This window comes from Dama dama, chromosome 1 (genome assembly GCF_033118175.1).
Source record: "Dama dama isolate Ldn47 chromosome 1, ASM3311817v1, whole genome shotgun sequence".
In the NCBI taxonomy this organism is placed as follows: Eukaryota; Metazoa; Chordata; class Mammalia; order Artiodactyla; family Cervidae; genus Dama; species Dama dama.
In genome coordinates this window covers 25648559-25668210 of record NC_083681.1, presented here as the reverse complement: position 1 = coordinate 25668210, position 19652 = coordinate 25648559, and the positions used below count along the sequence as shown (strand labels likewise).

The 19652-nt window shown below is 47.7% G+C and overlaps 1 protein-coding gene across 2 annotated transcripts in view; it reads right to left on the bottom strand.

Annotated features, from left to right (window-relative positions):
* Positions 1-19652, bottom strand: part of ZBTB16 (zinc finger and BTB domain containing 16) — a 199740-nt gene that overhangs the window by 51257 nt on the left and 128831 nt on the right. For both annotated transcript variants that reach the window (XM_061144951.1, XM_061144960.1), the window contains exon 4: positions 17542-17628. In XM_061144951.1, coding sequence (XP_061000934.1) covers positions 17542-17628 — 87 coding nt within the window. The remainder of the gene's footprint in view (positions 1-17541; positions 17629-19652) is intronic.

Below are 19652 nucleotides of genomic sequence, written 5' to 3'. Positions count from 1 at the left end.
TTGTTTACCACTAAGCCACCTGGAAGCCCCCTAGACCACAGTATGTCTCTCTGACTTGTGTGTGATCCTGGGCAAATCACTGAACCTCTCTGAGGCTCAGGATCACACTCCTTAATGCCTCCTGCTCCAGTTCTGAAGTCTAGGACTCTAAAAATGTTAGAATTCGAGATCTGGGATTAGCCTCTTCCAATGTGAGTACACCCCAAAGCTGGGCTAATCAATGTAAGAGGTGATCCCAGGCTCTGTTTTGGAAGGTGGGGCTGGAACACTATGACTCACTGTTGGATGAGGCAAGTTCTCTTTCTGAGCAGCAGCCAGGCCTTCCATCACTCAGGAGCTTAAGATGTTGCTGTTCAGTCGCTAAGTCATCTCAGACTCTTTGCGACCCCATGGACTGTAGCACGCCAGGCTCCCCTGTCCTTCAACTATCTCCTGGAGCTTGCTCAAATTTATGTCCATTGAGCTTAAGATGGGGAGGCCAGAAGGCATCCCAGGACAGGGGGTCCAAGCTTGGGAGCCAGATGACAGCTAGTGGCCAAGACACTGCCTTCTGGACCACCTCCCTGGAGACAGGGGTTCCCAAGTCATTTCAAAACAGAGAAACACTTGGTGCTCCTTCATTTGTCAAAAACCTCAAGTGTGTTTCCCAGAGGAGAGAAGTCAGAGTGACTCTGGGGCCCAAGGGGCAGCTTTCCGATGCAAAGTCTCCCCCTTTTCAATTCCTGTAACTAAAATGAATATGGAAAAGATAATTACCTTTAAAACATACTTAATACTTGAACACATTATCTCTACCTGCAGAAAAAGAATGTTATCTGATGGGATCTTCCCCATAAGCTTAATCAAATTGCTATCTTAAAACTCTCTGGAGTCCTGTGAAACAGTAATAGAAAATCTGAGGCAGAGGCTGGAAGCATTTTATATTTGTTTGGTGGAGAGGAATGTGTATTCCATCTAACAATGGGCACTTAGAGAAAAAGTCATTTCTAATCTGTAATGGATCTTCTCCGAACGGGGGCAGAGAACACTTCATCTGACCCAAACCTGCAATCCCCCTGTGAGGTAACTTTTCCTAATGTTCAGAGAAGGAAATGCCAAAAGAAGAGCCTTTTTCTTAATACCTGTTTGGGCTTCTTCTTTGGTAGGAAATCTACTCTAGTTGGGCCTGGGACACTTAACACATGGAGATGCTTACCTTGCTACTTAACTCTGGGCTTTAACTTAGCAAATAAATTGATGCCTATATTTTCCTTGGTCTGCCCAGCCCCCAGGCAGTGCCATCCGTTAAGTTAGTGGAGAAGGTAAATTACCTGCCCAGATCATGCCCAGGGCGAGTGGCCATTTGCAAGGCTGGAGAAAACCAAAGGCAAACAGCTTCTAAGAAGATCAAATGTGAGGACTGGCTGTGTTCCCAGCATTTCAAGCTTGCCTGGAATGACCAAGTAAACAGCTGCCGCAGAAGTGCCTGGCCAGCCCAGTTCATCTTGTTGACAGAAGCAGCGATAGGTAAGAGGTGATAACGTGCTGTACCTGTTAGTCACTTCTCCTGCCCGTGGCCCCCAGGAAGGTCCTTCATGTGTGGGGACTGGTTCCCCAACCCCCACTAAAGCGTGGAGAGCAAAGGGGGCATCCCAGTGCACAAAGTAAGGCAATCAGAGGCTTCCAGGAAAAAATATATGGGGAGCAGGGGACAATACTAGGGAAGCATTACAAAGATCATCAAGATACAGGTTTGCTGGCATGCGAGCAACAGATTACAAAACAGCAGGCACCGCCTATTATCGCCTCAATGTTGTTTAAAAGACAACAGAAAAAGATGGTGGAACTACAGGAAACACATTCCTTTTGTTTACATGTATTTTCTAATTTCCCCACATGGAGCGCATATTACTTGTGTGATTCTTTTCTTAAAACAGGCTGCCTGGGTCCATGCTGTTCATGTACGCCCTCTGGTCAGAGTGATTCCTCTCGGGCATGAGAAGACCTGGCTGTTTTTCTGAAGATGTACAACGCAAGGCAACTCCCAGTCTCCTCTGACTGCGGATGTCAGATTCACATCCTTCTCCTACTGACGGTCCTGACCTGATCCCTTCTTTATTTCTTCCCGGTAGTGGATACGGAGGAAGGACAGGAGGAAGTCTCTGAACCATCCCACTCCCCAGTGCCTTCCAAGAATAGAATGATTCCGAAGGCACCAGAGCCTCCTGCATTGTCTGAAGAGTCACCATTCTACAAACTGCTAGCTATCTAAAAAATATCCCGAGATGCAGCAGGTAGAGGGGATTGGGCTGAGGGTGTAAAAACCAATAAGATCTGGAAGTTGCTTTTCATTTCAGAGAAGATATAATCCACAAACCATGAAATACACCCTTTTAAAATACACAGGTCAATGGTTTTCAATGTACTCAGAAAGTTGTACAACCATCACCAACACAAACTCCAGAACATTTTCATTACCCCTCAAAAGAAGCTCCATACTCACTAGTTGTCACTCCCCATTTTCCACTCCCCTGAGCCTCTGGCAGCTACTAATCTGCTCTGTTCCCATATATTTGCCTATTCTGAATATTTCACATAAATGGAATCATACACTATGCAGCCTTTCGTGCCCAACTTCTTTCATTTGGTTTTAACATGCATCCATGGTGTAGCATGCAAGTGTATTTATTCCTTTTTATGGCTGGACAATGATTCCTCAGATATACCATGTTTTGTTCCTCTATTCCTCAGCCGATGGACATGTGGATTCCAGTTTCTATGCTGAGGGTATAAATGAAGTGGCTATGAACACTGATGTACAAATTTTTGTGTGGATGGGTGTTTTTCAATTCTCCTGGGCTAGAAGTTGCTTTTTAAAAGTAAATTCTTGTTATTAGGTTGTCATTTGTGTCTCTCACACATCAGAAAAAAAAAAAAAGCACAGGATATTTAAAAGATAGTTTGAAATATCTGAGACTTTCAATTACATACTTGGGTTCCAAGAAACTGAGAGCTGTGGGTCCTTGTTGTTCCCCAATCCCACACATGCATTTTTATTGCAACTCTTCTGCCCCTCCACCCCAGGGGACACCGTGTCACCATCCTTACCCCATGGGCTTCACCAGTCCAGTTCATCCTCTAAGAAAAAAAATCTGCGCTGCAGCATATGAAATATTTAAGCTGTTTTTCTAAATGTATACATTATTTAGCTTACAGTCTATAAAATATTTACATTGTTTGTCCCTCCCACCCCCAAATATCTGCATTATTTACAGTACAATCAGGAAAACATTAACCGTTGTAGAGCTTTTTGTTGTTGCTTTTAACTTTTAATTTATATTGGAGTACAGCCAATTAATAATATTGTGATAGTTTCAGGTAGATAGCAGAGAGGCTCAGCCAAACATATACGAGTATCCAGTCTCCCCCAAACTCCCCTCCCATCCAGGCAGCCACATAACATGGAGCAGAGTCTCCTGTGATATCCAGTAGGTCCTTGTTGGTGATCCATTTTACAAGGCATCCATTTTACATGGTGGTGTGTACATGTCCATTCCAACCTTTGTTTTGTGACTTGTGCAGTTTTCCTGGGGGTCACTGGGTGCACACAGCTGTGAGAGGCAACAATGAGTTCTTTGGCCCAAGTCACAGAGCAAGCGCTGGGGACACAGGAGCTAACACAGTGCTCAACGCCAGACGGGCAGAATGGGTCACACCTGTTACTCCCATGGGACCAGAGGGCATAGACCATAGAATTCCTAGGGAGGCAGTTCTGGATGCCAAGCTCAGTACCCCACCCGTGTTGACATTTAGTTGCTCTCTGAAAAATGGAAGCTCATTCCTCCTGAGCCCTGGCCTGGGTCACCCCTCCAGGTGTGACGTCAGTCCTCACTTAATTTTAAGGAAAATCTCCCCTGCTACCCACGTCCTCTATCAGGCCTTGGTGAACACAGCCAGTGGTTGTGACCCTTGAGCACTGGCACAAGCCCCTCCCAGGTCCCGAGTTCTCCATCTGGCAGTCACCTGCCTTAAGAGTGGGAAACCGAGGTCTACCAGTGCAGAGGAGACAGGAACGTCCTACATCTGCCTCAGAAACCCATTTACTTGCACATGTAGCCTCTTATTTTTAGAAATCCTCCTCCATGGAAAGAATAAGGCTCAAAGGTGATATTTCTCATTATTTATAATGTGACCTTAATTTTTAAAGTCAAACAAGGGACTTCACAGGAGGTCTGTGACTAAGGCTCCATGCTTCCGCTGCAGGTGTCACGGGTTCGACTTCTGGTTGGATAACTAAGATCCCACAGGCTATGCGGCATGGTGGAAAAGTAAATAATAAAGTAAAATTATGTAAGTAAAGCATGCCAATAAGTCATTACTATTCTATAATAATAAAGAAAATAAATACTAATTCTTATTATTACTCAGAAATAGATAATGCAGAAAGTAAAACCCGCGTTGCTCTGTAATCCTGTTTTCTAAAGATAATCACTGTTAATAAGGAGACTGTAGAGCCTTAGAGAATCTTACAGGATGGCTTCTGTATTTTAGATGAAATGAGATGACACTAAACCACCTTCTCCTCTAATCACCTTTTGTCACACAAAACATGGCTATTTTTCCATGCAGGTGCCATAATTCACAGAGTCCCTACCTTTAGACATGTAGGTCGGTCTCAGGCTTTGTAATTACCTATAATGCTGTAATCTGCATCTCTAAGAGAAGCTAAAAAACTGATCTTTGTGACGTAAAGGCCAAAGCTGGGCATGAACCACCAAGGGTCCCTGAGCATCTGTGGCATCGTAATAGGGGTGGCCTGCCCTGGGTTTCCAGCCCAGCGTCAGGAGTGTGAAATCAATTCTCTCATCTCCTGGTTGTTCAGCTCAGGAGAGATTTCCTCTTTCTCCTCCTCCTCCCCCCGCCCCTCCCGGTACCTCTACTTACCCTGCTTCTGTTTTGAATCTCTAAAATAATGTGACAAGTTAATGATGGTACAATTATCTAAATGTTTAACAGACATGTTATCTAAGTGAGTCGGATTGAGATTCCATCCCGCTGACAATAAACATCAATGGTGGAGCAGAAAGCGATAGGCAAATTATAGCAAACCCTGCAATTTCAATGCTATTAAATTTGGAGGAATAACAGCCTTGAGGCCTGTAAACTCTGAATAAAATAGGCCCTTGTGTTTGTCCAACTATTAAATCAAAATGCTACCAACATCCTAGAAAAAACAAGGCGATTTATGGCTTTTCAAGTTTCAGTTACACATTGGTCTTTATTAACTCCTTTCTGTCATCAGGCAGCAGTGGTATCACGGGGGGGAGAAGGGAACACAGCCGGAGAGGAAGGGGCAGGAGCTGAGAAGATGGAGGAGAAACCTGGGGCCAGCAGGAGTGGGGGGCAGAGAGGTGAGTGGGAGCCCTAAGGCTGACCACGGGGACTCTGGCGTGAGGACTGCGTGAAAGGGAAGGGGCCGTTCTGAACACAGGCAATTCTGAATCCAGTTCAGTCCTCTCTGCATATGAACCTTCGAGTTGTGAACTTTCAAAGAGGCGAGCGGGTGTCTGGTTCCACCGAGGAACCAGATCCTGTGGCACCCACCCCAGGCGCGAGTGAGGCTGCGGCTCACCCTCGTCTCCCGCTGCTGACGATCCACCAGCGCTACCATCTCCCACCTCCTCTCCCTCCTCCAGTCCTCCTTCCTGCCTGTTCACTCCATGCCAGCCCCCCGATGCCAGCTGCTCTATTGTACTTTTCAAGGTACTGTATGGTAAGATGTTTTATTTTTCATGTTTGCTATGTATTATGTGTGTGAGAAGTATTGTAAACCTACGACAGAATAGTACTATGGAGCCAGTTATTAGTTGGGTACCTAGGCTAACTTCAATCGACTTATGAACAAACTGGACTTACCAACCCACTCGTGGACCAGAACTTGTTCACATGCAGGGGACTTAGTACCGTAGGAGAATGACACGTACCCTGGAAGTTCCATCAGACTCACAGCTGGGGGCCCTGAACTTGAATCCCAGTCCTTCCACTGAACGAGTCATCTTACTTAAACCGCTCTGAGCCCGCAGCTCCCAGCAGTGATACAGGCAGTGAACTTGCCTCTTAGTGGGCTCTACCAGATAATATATAAAAGCACCAGAGCCAGGCACAGTCCAAGCTCTGAACAACAGTCCTCAAAGATCAAAATAGTTTCAATCCCCTCAAACTTCTGGAATAGTTTTTAAAAGACAAAAGATCTTCACCTTTAATTTCTTCAGACACAGTATGCATTTAATTTTTTATTTTTAATACGCATCTAAATAAAATGAAAGAAGCGGTTGTCTACTGGTAAGACAGAAACTTGTAAATGTCTAACGTGCTTAGTTATGTCTGGCTCTTTGTGGCCCCATGAACTGTAGACCGCCAGGCTCCTCTGTTCATGGGGTTCTCCAGGCAAGAATACTGGAATGGGTTGCTATTTCCTATTCCAAAGGGCTTTCCCCACCTAGGGATTGAAGCTGTGTCTCCTGTGTCTGCAGACAGATTCCTTACCACTGGGCCACCTGGGAAGCCCCTATAACAGTCATAGGTACAAATGCGCTGAAGTGAAGAAAAATGCAGACCATCCATCCAAGATCAGAACTTTAGCCTGTGCTTGGAACCAGGCAGCCTCTCAAACAGCAATTTTTCTTACCTAATTCCCACTCCCGATATTTGAGAGAGGTAGAGAAACAAGGCAATTTGTCCCATGTCATACAGCAAGCCTGTGACAGAGCCAGGATAAGAACTCAGTTCTCCTTTCCCCTAATTCATTCTTGTTTTCCCTGATACCAAGCAGCCCCCACACAACAATGATGTTCATCATTTCCACTATGATGGGAGATTGTTGGAGGTGGGGACCGGGTAAGTCCTGCTCACTGCTATATCTTTATCCCAGGGCCCAGCATCAATGTCCAGCATACAGCAGATGCTCAAGACATCTACTGAATGAATGAGCTTTAACCTCTTCTAACCAAATCAATCTCAGTTCAATTTTCCTCTCCAATCCCAAGAGAGCTAAACACCACCAACCCCCTCAAAATATTAATGCTTCATGCAAAAGTATTGGGGTGATGGATGGGCAGAGCTCAGAGGTTCTGCAGGGCAGTGAAACTCTTCTGTGTGATACAATGGTGAATACACATCATTATACATTTATCAAAACCCAGAGAATTTACAACAACGAGAGTGACCCGTTAACATAAACTTTGCGGGATAATGATGTATCAGCCTGGGTTCATCAGGGGTAACAAATGCACCATTCTGATGAGGGATGTTGACAGTGAGGGAGTTGTGTTGGGGTGGGGAGTAGAGGGTATATGGGATACTCTGTGCTTTCCACTCTATTTTGCTGTAAATCTAAAATCACTCAAAAAAAAAATCTATTCATAAGAAGACGCACTGGAGGTCAGTCCAGAAGGAGCCAGAGGGACCCTGGCACCGCTAGGGTGACCAGTGCAGAAGGAAGGCATGTCTGGGCAGCAGGGGACAGCCAAGCTGTGGTTCTCTACGCCACAGCAAGCAGTTCCAACAGAGCCAAGAGCCCTGGGCTTGGAAAACAAAACTCTATATTAGGCATCAAACATGCCTTGATAGTAATAGCACAAAACGAGCTCAAGAGTAAGTCTATGCTGGAGCAGTGATTGTATAAACAGGAGCACATGACCCCCCCTCCCCAAGTGTCCATGACGTCCTGCGGCCATCCCCAGCTCAGGCTTTCTCGGGTTCAATTCCCTGGCACACCACGTGAAATGCTATACCAATCACCCCTGATATTTATAAAAGTCAAAAGCTATTATGCTTTCAATGGGGAGGTCACGCAATCCAAGGGGAGCCCACGTGCCATCCGATGACCGCCCCCCGCCCTGTCCCACCCATGCCCTCCAGCGTGGGCCGGGGTGGGCGGCTTGTTCTGCCTTTTCTCCATGTCAAGTTTTGGGGAGAGGAAGTTCTTTCTCAACTGCTGGCCCTTCTCCCTTTCCCTCCCCCATCCTCTGCAGGGCCAGGGGAACCAAGAGACTGCCCTTGGAAGGAGGACCCAGAACAGTTGCTGGTTTTCCTACTGCGGGAAGACAGGAGCCAGCCACCCTGACAGGGCTCCTCCGTGCCCAGCACCACCCCTGGTGCCGGGCCCAGGGCAGGAAGGGGGGGCCCAGGCCAGCAGCCACCCCAGGGAAGGAATGTAGCTGCTCACCCTCTTCAGTTCTCGGCCCCGCCTGCTCATCCACCACCTAAAGTCCTCCAAACAAGGACTTCATTTTCTCCTCTGGATTTCAGGGCCAGAGGCCGTCCCCGAAGCTCTTTCCAAGCATCCCTAATATATCAGGAGGGACAGAGGGGCCAGTTCAAGCAGGCAGCCGACAACACCAAGGTGGGGGCACACTCTCTGCACGATCAGAGGGTGGGCATGTGTGTGTGTGCGTGTGTGTGTGTGCTGTCACTGCCTGCTCCTCCCAGAGCCACGACAAGGTGCCTCCGAGCCTCCCTCACACTCAGGAGGAGAGGGCCCTGGGGCAGGGCACCTCCAGTGCCCGCTCCGTGCTATCAGGGGTTGGCACGGCTGCCCTTGGCCCGTGACTGCCAGGTGAGTTAGCTGTTCTGGACCGCACGACCCTCCTGAGGCTGACATGGAGAAGCTGAGAACGAGCATCTCAGCATTTGCATCCGCTTGAATGGCTTTCTCTGTGACGCAGGAAGGTGGAAATGAAGCAAGTTTTTCTAGGCCAGCAAAATAAAGTCCTTATTTGTAGTCAAGAGTGGAGAGTACTTTGGCCTGGAAGTAAGAACTCGTGGGTCCTAATTCTGGTTTGGCTTATTTGTTCTCAACTGACCCCCCTCAGCAAATATAGGCTTCTGAGCCCTAGTTTTTTAGGCTGTTGAGTGGGCAGAGCTGAGCCCCCCGCTCTGCACATTAGGTATGATGCCCAGGCCCGCACTGGGAGGGGAAGCAGCATTAAAACACAGGCTTTAGGGTTGCAGGAGCCCGAAGCACACATTCTAGCCATCCTGGTCAGGTCATCCTTAACTTTCCTAAGTTTTAATTTTCTCTAGCAAAGAACAGGGAAGGAAAATGTCTATGTTTTAGGATGGTAGTAAGGACTTAATAAAATTATATCTCCAAAATATCCAATAGAGTACAGCTACTATATTATCTGTGCGTGCATGCTAAGTAGATTAAGTCGTGTCTGACTCTTTGCAACCTCATGGACTGTAGTCTGCCAGGCTCCTCTGTCCATGGGATTCTCCAGGCAAGGGTACTGGAGTGGGTTGTCATGCCCTCCTCCAGGGGATGTTCCTGAGCCAGGGGTTGAACCCGCATCTCCTATGTCTCCTGCATTGGCAGGCAGGGTTTTTTTTGTTGTTGTTATTAGTCTGTTTTACCACTAGCGCCACCTGGGAAGACCATATTATCTGCAACCAAAGCAAATTCACCCGACTTGTTCATTTCCTCCACAACACACTGTAGCCTTCAGGAAGGCAGGGCCCACCCCTTGCACACAGTAGGTACTTTAAAACTTAGGGGATAAATGAATGAAGGAAGGAAGGATGAGACAAATCAGCTGCACAGGCTACTCTGATGTGTAGCGAACACAAGTCACTCACCTGGCTGACCTCGTGGGGCAGGGCGTGGGCTGGAGGACAGAGTGGAATTGCTTTGCAACAAGTCTGGAGATCGAGTGTCCTGGGCTCTAAGGCATCTATGAAACTTCCTAGCCCCAGAACTCCTAAGCTCAGGAATGACTTTAGACATCTAGTATCTGTCTCTTTTCCTTACCAGGGCACTACGAGGGCATAAAGTGGGATGACACAGGTCTGACTTATATTTCCAGAATACCCAAGTTCCTAATGGTAACAGACATGGGCCAGGACACCAGCGGGGGACTCAAGCTCCTGGAAGGGGGAACACAAGACCTTGCTCTGTGCTAACCCCAGTTCTGTAGCCTGTCCAGCCTAGTTGGATATGTCATTGGTTTAAACATCAGAAGACGGCAGTCCCCCCCGGGAAGCTTCGGGCATTCTAGGAACTAGGGCCTTAAATAAAATCCATGAAATCTGCTCTGAGAGGCGGTTCCACATGCACAACTTCATTCTGCCCTCACCTCTCCCCGCTGCACGGACAGCAGGGGCTGTTGGCTCTACAGGTACACTGGAAACATCCTCTTGGCCAAAGGACACATCAGGGATCCTCAGAGATCCCATCAGCTCGGCAAAGCAGCTGTACCCCATTCTTATTCCTTTCTTACCATTACCTGCCCCTTCCCCTCTCACCTACCTAGTCAGGGGAAAGGATGCCCTCCAAGGGCATGGCAAAGACCATGATGGTGCAGTGTTAGTAACCACCATCGCCACTGACTGAGCGCTTACTCCATGCAAGGCCTATGCTGAGTGCTTTCCATGGATCATCAAATTAAATCCTCACAACATCCCTTGTACGACAGCATCATTGCTGTCACTTTACCAAGGAGGAAATGGGCTTAGGGAAACTTAAGCAAACTGCCCAAGCTCATAAAACATGGGAGTGATGGGACTAGATAGGACTTGAATCTAGACAGTCTGACACCAGATCCCAAGTGCTCTGAATACCCTGAACGTCACACTCAAGACTGGGTTCCAAGGGTCCCGCTTTCTTGAAACCTGCAAGACAAACCTGAACCGTGCTATCAGGGCCCCAACTTGCCTGGTGAATAAAGCCCTCGAGAGGTCATCCTCCCCAAGTAGCCATTTGCACATCTGCTTTTCCTGCTGTGGGGGTTCTCACAGGGTCTCTGGCCTGGCCCCCAAACACTAGCACTGGCCCCGTCTCTCTTATGTTCAGATCGCACACAGGGAACTGTTCTGAGTTCCCTACATGCCAACGTGTTAAGTCACTTCAGTCGTGTCCGACTCTGTGTGACCCTATGGACTGCAGCCTGCCAGGCTCCTCTGTCCATGGGATTTTTCAGGCAAGTACTGGAGTGGGTTGCCGTGCCCTCCTCCAGGCAATCTTCTCGACCCAGGGATCGAAGTTGCATCTCTTGTGTCTCCTGTGTTGGCAGGCAGGTTCTTTACAACTAATGCCACCTGTGAAGCCTCTGAGTCTCCTACATATGGATTAAAAGAGCTGAAGGTTCCTTCAGCTCAATTCCAAGGCTGCTGCACTGAGATGTCCCCCCTCCCCCACAGGGCCTGCTGCAGACTGCCCCAGCCCCCTCGCCCTCAGCTCAGCAGCTGAGCTATCTCCCCTGCCCTCTAATTAATGCCACCCGATCCCATCTGTTGCCCCCAGGCCTGTTCACGTCCCAAATGAGGATGTACAGTGGCTCGGACAACATTATGATTTGTAAAACCCACTCCTAATTAGTTTGACTTTGAATGAAGAGGGTAATTATTTTTAAATTTATTAACTGCTGCCTGGCCAGAGAAGTTTCCAGATCAAATGACACAGGGAAGCTATTTCTGTTCAGTGATGCAGCAATTTATATTACTGATCGGTCATTAAAACCTCTGGCACAAAACCACTTGTGTTTCCTGAGCCAAGATACTGTCCGTGTGTCAAATTTCAAACCCGGAGTATAAATTAAGCCATTAATGGTATTTATCAATTTATCTGGACTTTTAAAGAACTACTTACTAATTTAAGACATTCCTGATATAGAACCCAAGTGGTGTGCTGGGCGCGTGTGTGTACGTGCTTGTATGTGTGTTTTCTCGCTTTTTATTTTACTGAACAGTGTAAAAAAAATTCTGATGTGTAAATGAAGTACAGGCATCTTGGGGAGCTGCAGAGCTGTTAATTCCTGACTGCTCTGCAACCCAAACATTTTGGAAGCAGCAGTGTTTTGCAATATGTATTTGTCATAATATAAAAGGTGTAAAGTGATCTCTGTTTATCTCCTCAAAGTCTTAGCTGTAGCAAAACAGAAAACTGAAGTCTGACAACGAAGCCTGCGCCCAGCCCAACCATAAATGTGTTGTCCCTGAGCACCAGCTGAAGCCCGCCAAGACCCTGGAGGGAGGGGATAAGGAAGGTCGCACCCACGGGGACAGAAGTCCTCCAGGGTAAGTGGAGGCCCTGAAAGGGTGAGACCCGCCGATGATGTTTGTTTGGCGAAAATGGGATTGGAAATACTTTTTACTAAATTCATTCTGTAATGTCAAGACTATCTGAGAAGCACCCCGATCACCCATCCAATGCCATGCTACACATCAGCTCTGTGAATTCCTCATGTGGTGGGGCGGCTTTGGACATGGAACTCTCAGACCCTATCTATTTCAGGGATATTGTATACCGTCTCCTGAGGGGCACATGGTCATCAGGGTATTGAGGATGCTTAAATAGGTCACAGGGATCCAAAAGAGCTCTGCCCAGGACACGGCCATGAGCTATACAAGCTCTCCCTAAACCGTCCAGCCACATACGCATGGACAATAGTAAGTCAATGAGCAGGCGGCTGGGGATTGGTAGAAAGAGCACCGAAGTCAGAGTTGGGTCAAGTGCCAGCTCTTCACTTCCTTGTGCTGGGCTTCTAGGCCTCCATGGTCTCATCTGTGAAATGGGTACAGTGGAAGAAAGTGTTTGATAAATGTAGGTATCGGAAACATGAGATGACAATACCATGAATTTACTCTCCCAGGGTCTCTTCCTTCTCAGAGCTTCCTCCCTGCTTTCCTGGCCACTCTCTTAAAGGATATCTGGTATCCCGCGCCCCCGGCCTTCCCCAGTCCAACAGCTTTAGCATCACTTTCAGCATTCCTTATAACCAGGCCTCTCTCTTCCTCAGAGGCCCCCTTTCTTAGAATAGAGATGGCATCTAGATGTCATGTTGTATTTTTTCATTGATTATTCGGGAAGTCTGAGAACCCATCTGGGTTCTGCAGGTTCTATAGGTGATTACACAGCTTTGCCTGTCAGAACTGCCTCGTTGCCAACCTGAAGCTGATGATACGGCCACCACCACCTCTCTCCCCAGCCGAGGACAGCCTGCCCAATACCAGGAGGGGCCAAACGCTTCTCATGGCAAGGGAACTTGCCCCTCGCTCACAGCCAGGTGGGAAGGGAGCCCTTCTTAAAGCATCCACTCTGGTCTCTTCTGCACAATTTGGATTCAACTCGGAGATAAAGCAGAAGTCAGTCTGAGGGTTAAGACTCCAGTGGTTAAGACTTACTTCTAATGTAAGGGGCACAGGCTTGATCCTCGGTCAGGGATCTAAGATTCCCAATGCCTGCTCCACAGTACTGTCCCCTGCCCCCAAACAGGTCTGAAGGCGCCGGGCTCCACCTCTGCTACAGGAAGGATGGGCACTACCCCCCTTTGCAGGTGAGGAGATTTGAAGGGCAGAAAGGACGAGGAACAAGGTTATCCACCTGCTAGACAGCGAAGTTAGACCCCACCCCCTCCTCAGCTTCTGACTCAAACTTCAGGTTCTTGCCAATCACTGTTCAGTCTCTCAGTCATGTCTGATGCACCAGGCTTCCCTGTCCTCCACTATCTCCCAGAGTTTGCTCAAACTCATGTCCATTGAGGTGATGATGCCATCCAATCAATCTCATCCTCTGTCGCCCCCTTCTCCTCCTGCCCTTAGTCTTTTCCCAGCATCAGGGTCTTTTCCAATGAATTGACCCTTTGCATCAGGTGGCCAAAGTACTTGGAACTAATATTCTCTTCTGAAAAATGTTGATCACTTTCAAGTCCTCACTAACGTAATAAATCCGGGAAGGACATTGGTCCTAAGACACCTCCTGGTTTTCAAAGCCCAATCAATACCAAACTCTAAAAACAGGTTGCATTGTCATTTACACCACTGAATTATATACTTTAAAGTTAAAATGGCACATTTATGTATCTTTTATGACAGTCTTAAAAATACACTAATATATCAAAAACTACAGAAGTGGATCCTTTAAACATGTGACCAGGATGTGAATTACATCTCACTAAAGATGCCTGAAAAACAATACAGGGAGCACATCTGTGTTGCTCACTGCCGTATCCCCGGTGGGTGCCAGGCACACAGAAGGTGCTCAATAAGTGTGTGGGGTCCTGTCTGTGAACGATATCCCCATCTGCTCACCCGGCAGGGACTCGGTCTGTTGCCCTGGCCCTGGCAGTGAGGGCAGCTTGCTCCCTGCTGCTGCAAATTTAATCTGGACGGACAGAATTAAGCTGCTTTGCAAAGCTGGCTCAGAGTTCGGTGTCCTCAGCCCCCGACTGGAATTCTCAGAGCAGGATTCTCAGTTACATGTGCGGTCCAGAGGCAACAAAAAACGGCCAGGAGCCTGGGAGACATGCGTCCTTCCCTGGCTTTTAAGGAAACCAGCTCTGGGATCCTGGGCAAAATCTTCTGGCCAAGTGCCCTTCTCTAGAACTGGGCCAGGGAGACACTGATTGGGATGGCAGCTCACTGAGAAAGTTCTGCTTAATGCCACAGGTCAGGGCAACACCAGCCCAGAGTGCATGATACCAGGGCTATGACATATGCCTTCCACGTGCAGAGGCTGATTTTGAGGGGCAGGAAGATGAGAAAATACTGATGGTGATCACAAACAGCAGCAGCAGCTGACTGGTCTTCCTTCTGCCCTTCCGGCCCCTGTAGCAGCTCAGGGGCTTGTCTCCACAGAGGGCTGCCACCAGTTCTTCCCCCTGTGTCCATCTCCACTAAGAGAGGGAATCTACTCTTCCATCCTTTGAATCTGGGGTTGACCTGTGCCTGCAATGAAATACGGTGGCTACGTGTTTCCAGCCTAGCTTTTAAGAAAGCTGGCAGTTTCTGCTTCCTGACTCTTGGAGCCCTGAGTGAGAGGTGCAGGCTGCTCTGCTGGAGAGAGAGGCCACCGTGAGGAGGACCGGGAGGCAGAGACGAGAGGGAGGGCACCATCGTGGACACCCAGGCCCACACACCACCCCACGCGACCACGTGAGAGACCCCAAGTGAAAGCTGCTCAGCTGAGCACAGTCACCTACAGAAATGTCTGATATGTTAACACACTGTGGCTTTAATCTACTGTCAGAGTGGTTTTCCTTGCATACCAATTGGTAACAAACACTCCTGCAGTTAATTATCAACACAGGAACTGGGGTGATATTTTAAACCCATAAATCAAGTCATGTCATCCTCCATTCAACACCCTCCAAAGGACAGCTTTGCCCATTTTCTATAAATGTTTGTCTGCATAGGTGTGTGTGTGTATGTATATGTAGTTTACTGAGTCATAATTCATATACCATATGATACACCATTCACACTTTTCAAGGACAAAGTCAGTACTTTTTAATGTACTCAGAGATGCGCAACCATCACCACAGTCAATTTTAGAACATTTTAATCACCCCAAAAAGAAACTCTGTACCCATTAGCATTTACCATTTCCCCCCAAATCTCCTAGCCCCTTACTAATTTACTTTCTGTCTAGAGATTTGCCCATTCTGGATGTTTCATATAAGTAGAACCATACAACACGTGGCCTTTGTGACCGGATCCTTCCACTGAGCATAATGTTTTTAGGATTCGTCTTTAAAATGTTATAGAATGTACCAGCATTTCATTCCTTTTTATAGATAAGTAATACTCCATTGCATAAACTAATCCACTGGATAAACTACCTTTTGTGTATCCCTTCATCAGTCGGTGGACACTGAGTTATCTCTACCTTTTTGGCTATTATAAAGATGCTGTTATGAACACTTATGTGAAAGTTTTTGTGTAGATATATGTTTTCATATATGCAGGAGTGGAATTGCTGGGTCACAGTATCTGTTACCTTTTGAGGAACTGCCTGTTTTCCAAAGTGGCTGCACCATTTTACACTCTCACCAGCAGTGTATGAGGGTTCTGATTTTTCCACAATCTCAACAACACTTCTCATTGCCTGCATTTTTATTAAGCTACATCTTGGTGGGTGTAAAGCATTTAGTATCTCATTGTGATTTTGATTTGTAGTTCCCCAATGGCTAATGATGTCAAGCATCTTTTCATGTGCTCAATGACTATTTGTTTATTTTGGAGACATGTCTATTCAGTCAGATCCTCTGCACAGTTTTTGCTTTGGTTATTTGTATTTTTATTAGAGTCCTAAGAGTTCCTTATATTTTCAAATCGAAGGTTTCTAACCAAACGTATGATTTGCAAATATTTTATCCCCACCCCCCCACAACGGACTCTCGGCACAAGCAGAATAAAATCCAAATTCGTGCCAGGACTGAGAGACCCACCTGACTTCTGACCTCATCTCCCACCACTCTCTGTACCTCACTGCCTGCCCCCTACCACCACACTGCTCTTCCACGAACCCGTCAAATTCACCCCACATGCAGGAGTGTTACAAGTGTTTGCTCTCTTTACTCAGACCTTCTTCCCTGAAACCTTTAAGTAACTAACTCACTTTCCAACTTTAGGACTGGGCTTAGATGTCACCTTCTCAGAGAAGACTGACCATTTGATCTAAAACACCACTTTCCTCCCTTATCCTGCTATATTTTTTCTCGCTCATGTGAGTATAATGCCTGGCGTTATACTACACAATCATTTGCCTATCCTATCGCCTTATTGGAATCTCCATGAAGAATGCTATCTGTCTCATATGTTACTAGACCTTAAAGACCCCAACAGTGCCCAGCATATTACAGGAACTCAATAAATATTTATTAAATTATATGCATCTACTACTATTTATTGAATGCTTATTATGAGCCAAGCATTCTCCTAAACACTCCAAATAAAATATCTTATTTAATCCCCCCAACAAATCTATATTACAAGGTAGATACTGGTATTACCCTACTTTTCCAACAGGTGAAGAAACTCAAATTAAGAGAGCTGAAGTAACTGTTTCATGGCTCCACAGACAGTAAATGGCAGTGTCATGTCAGGATCAAACCTGTACCATTCCTGTCCCCACTGTTCACTTCAGCAAGTCACTTACCCTCCTTCGAATCTCGGTCTCCCTATCAAGGACACGGGAGTAGCTTTCTACTTTACAGAGTAATGGAAAGATTGGCTAAACAAGATCAGGTAAAGCACCGAGAGCAGGGCCTGGCACGTCATGAACGTTCAGCAAGCATGAGCTACAATGATGAGGATGACGCCAAGTACCATGACGAGACGACGCTGCTGCTATGAAATCAATGGTTTGAAATCACGGCAATATCACCGTTGGATAGTACTGCTCAGATGCACGCCTGTGGACAGACTGCTTTCTTTCAGACAATGACTAGACTCTTGCAGACAGAGGGCCAGCCCACTGGGCCGCAAGAGGGCTTCAGAGTTAGACAACATCACTGCCTTTCTAAAGCCTCTGAAAGTACCAGCGTCTCCATGGAGATGGGCTCCAAGTGGCCTATTAGAGACAGAGGCCTTGGCCTGATGCAGGGCAGCTGTTCTTCCGGGGCAAAGTCACACTTATAAGTTCCTGCCCAGCCAGCTCCACAAGCAAGGGTAGCTGAACATGGCACAAACCACCACACTCACAGCTCCCCAGGGAAACAAGGGCAAGATACTCACATCCATGCGCCGTCACAATGGAGGACCTGGAGGATGGGGTCACTCACTCACCAGTATGGGTCTGCCTGTGTGTCTCCAGGGCTTCCTCCTTCGAGAACTGGGCGCCACACTGATCGCAGACAAAGGCTTTGGCACCCGCTGAAAGAAAGTGGAGGCAGTTACTGAGTGACACTGCATTAGGAAAAGGCGTCCTGGGCTAAAATCCTGCAGGTGGACCCTGGGGGAAGGGGCTGAACACCTGTGAGGATCTCAAGTCAGGGATAACCCACGGCCCCAGAGCCAGCCTGGACCCACCTCCAAGATGTGACCACCCCCCAAGTGAGCTCCCAAATGCCCCCACCGAGGGCTCTCCCAGACGGAAGAGGGAACAGAACCAGAACAGCCATAACAAACAGCGAAGGGATCCGGGAGAGATGTGCAAGAAGAAGGGGGATCCTGAGGGGCTGGCACCCAGTGAGGGATGGAAAGGAGTCCCTGATTCTGTGAGGGGAAACGTGCCCTGCTGCTCAGACTATACTTTATGGGAAAAAAGAAACTGCTGACACATCATTACCTGGAAAATTCCCTGAGTATGCCTAGGGGCTTGCTTGGGGGCTCAGATGGTAAAGAATCTGCCTGCAATACAGGAGACCCAGGTTCCATCCCTGGGTAAGGAAGATCCCCTGGAGAAGGAAATGGCAACTCACTCCAGGATTCTTGCCTGGGAAATCTCACAGACAGAGGAGACTGGCAGGCTACAGTCTGTGGGACTGCAAAGAGTGGGACACATCTGAGCAACTAACACTTTCACTTTCTGTGTGTCTAAAACCAAACTGTCGAGACTTTCCTGGTGGTCCAGTGTCTAAGGCTCGATGCTTCCAAAGCAGGGTGCTGGGGTTCAATCCCTGGTCAAGGAACGAGATCCCACAAGCCACAACTAAGAGTTAGAATGTCTCAAAGAAGTTCAAAGGTCTCCAACTAAGACCTGGAGCAGCCAAATAAATCAATAAATGTAGGTATTTTTAAAACGTCAAACCATACCACATCTACCAAAAAATAAACATAAAAATATTTAACTGCCTAACCCCTAGGCACCACCTGCAGCTGACCATTTAAAATGTCTGGATGACTCTCCTTCAGAATAAGGTCCACAGTCCACAGGGTAACTCACAAAGCCCTTCCTGCGCTTCTCTCTCCTGTTTCTTCCCTCGCTCCTCGGTCTCGTTCCCTGGTCTCCAGCCCTCCTGAGAGGCTCTGGGCCCCTGGAGGAGCCCGGCACTTCCTCACTGTGAGCTCTTTGAGCATCCTTCTGTACCGCCTCTGGCTCTGACAGTCCACCCGGCTCCACGGCCCCACAGGACATCATCATCACGCCTCGGCTCCCACTCTTGCCCCGGGTCTGGTGAGGGGGCCCCTCTCCAATGCTCCCATGGCATCCTGTTTGTTCCAGGTCGCGGTCTCACCAGGCTCTCTCCTAAATGCCTGTGGACCTGTCTCCAGCTCCCCGAGGAGGAAGTATGTCACGCATGCACAGTTGTATCTGCCTAACACCCAGTGGGAATGAATGACTGTACATATCTGTGGAATAAACAAAATCAGTTCAGTACAATTCAATTGGATCAGCTTTTTTGGAAGCAGTTTTACAAGCATCAAAATAACAGTGCCACAATGTGACGATGACTTTCTACCACTTGCTCATGGCTTTGGGGCTCTGTTACTTCGTCTAGGGGGCACCCGTCACAAGCTTTAGCAGGTTTCCCTCCAAATGTCTTCTAGATGCATCTTGCCCCCCGCGTGTTGATAACCACTGCCCCTACCGAGGCCCTTGTGGGTCGTGCCCAGAACACTGGATGACTCGAGGAGGACTCCCACACCACCAGCGACCCTTTGATCCACCCAACAGAGGCAGGTTCCTGATTCCTCACACTTCCTCGCTCAAAAATATACAACAGCTCACAATTTGCACTGACTCTAAACTCCTCCTTGGGCGTCCCTGGTGGCTCAGCTGGTGAACAATCTGCCTGCAATGTGGCAGACCTGGGTTGGATCCCTGAGTTGGGAAGATCCCCTGGAGAAGGAACAGTTACCCACTCCAATATTCTGGCCTGGAGAATTCCATGGACTGTGCGGTCCATGGAGTCGCAAAGAGTAGGACACGACTGAGCAACTTTCACTAAACTCCT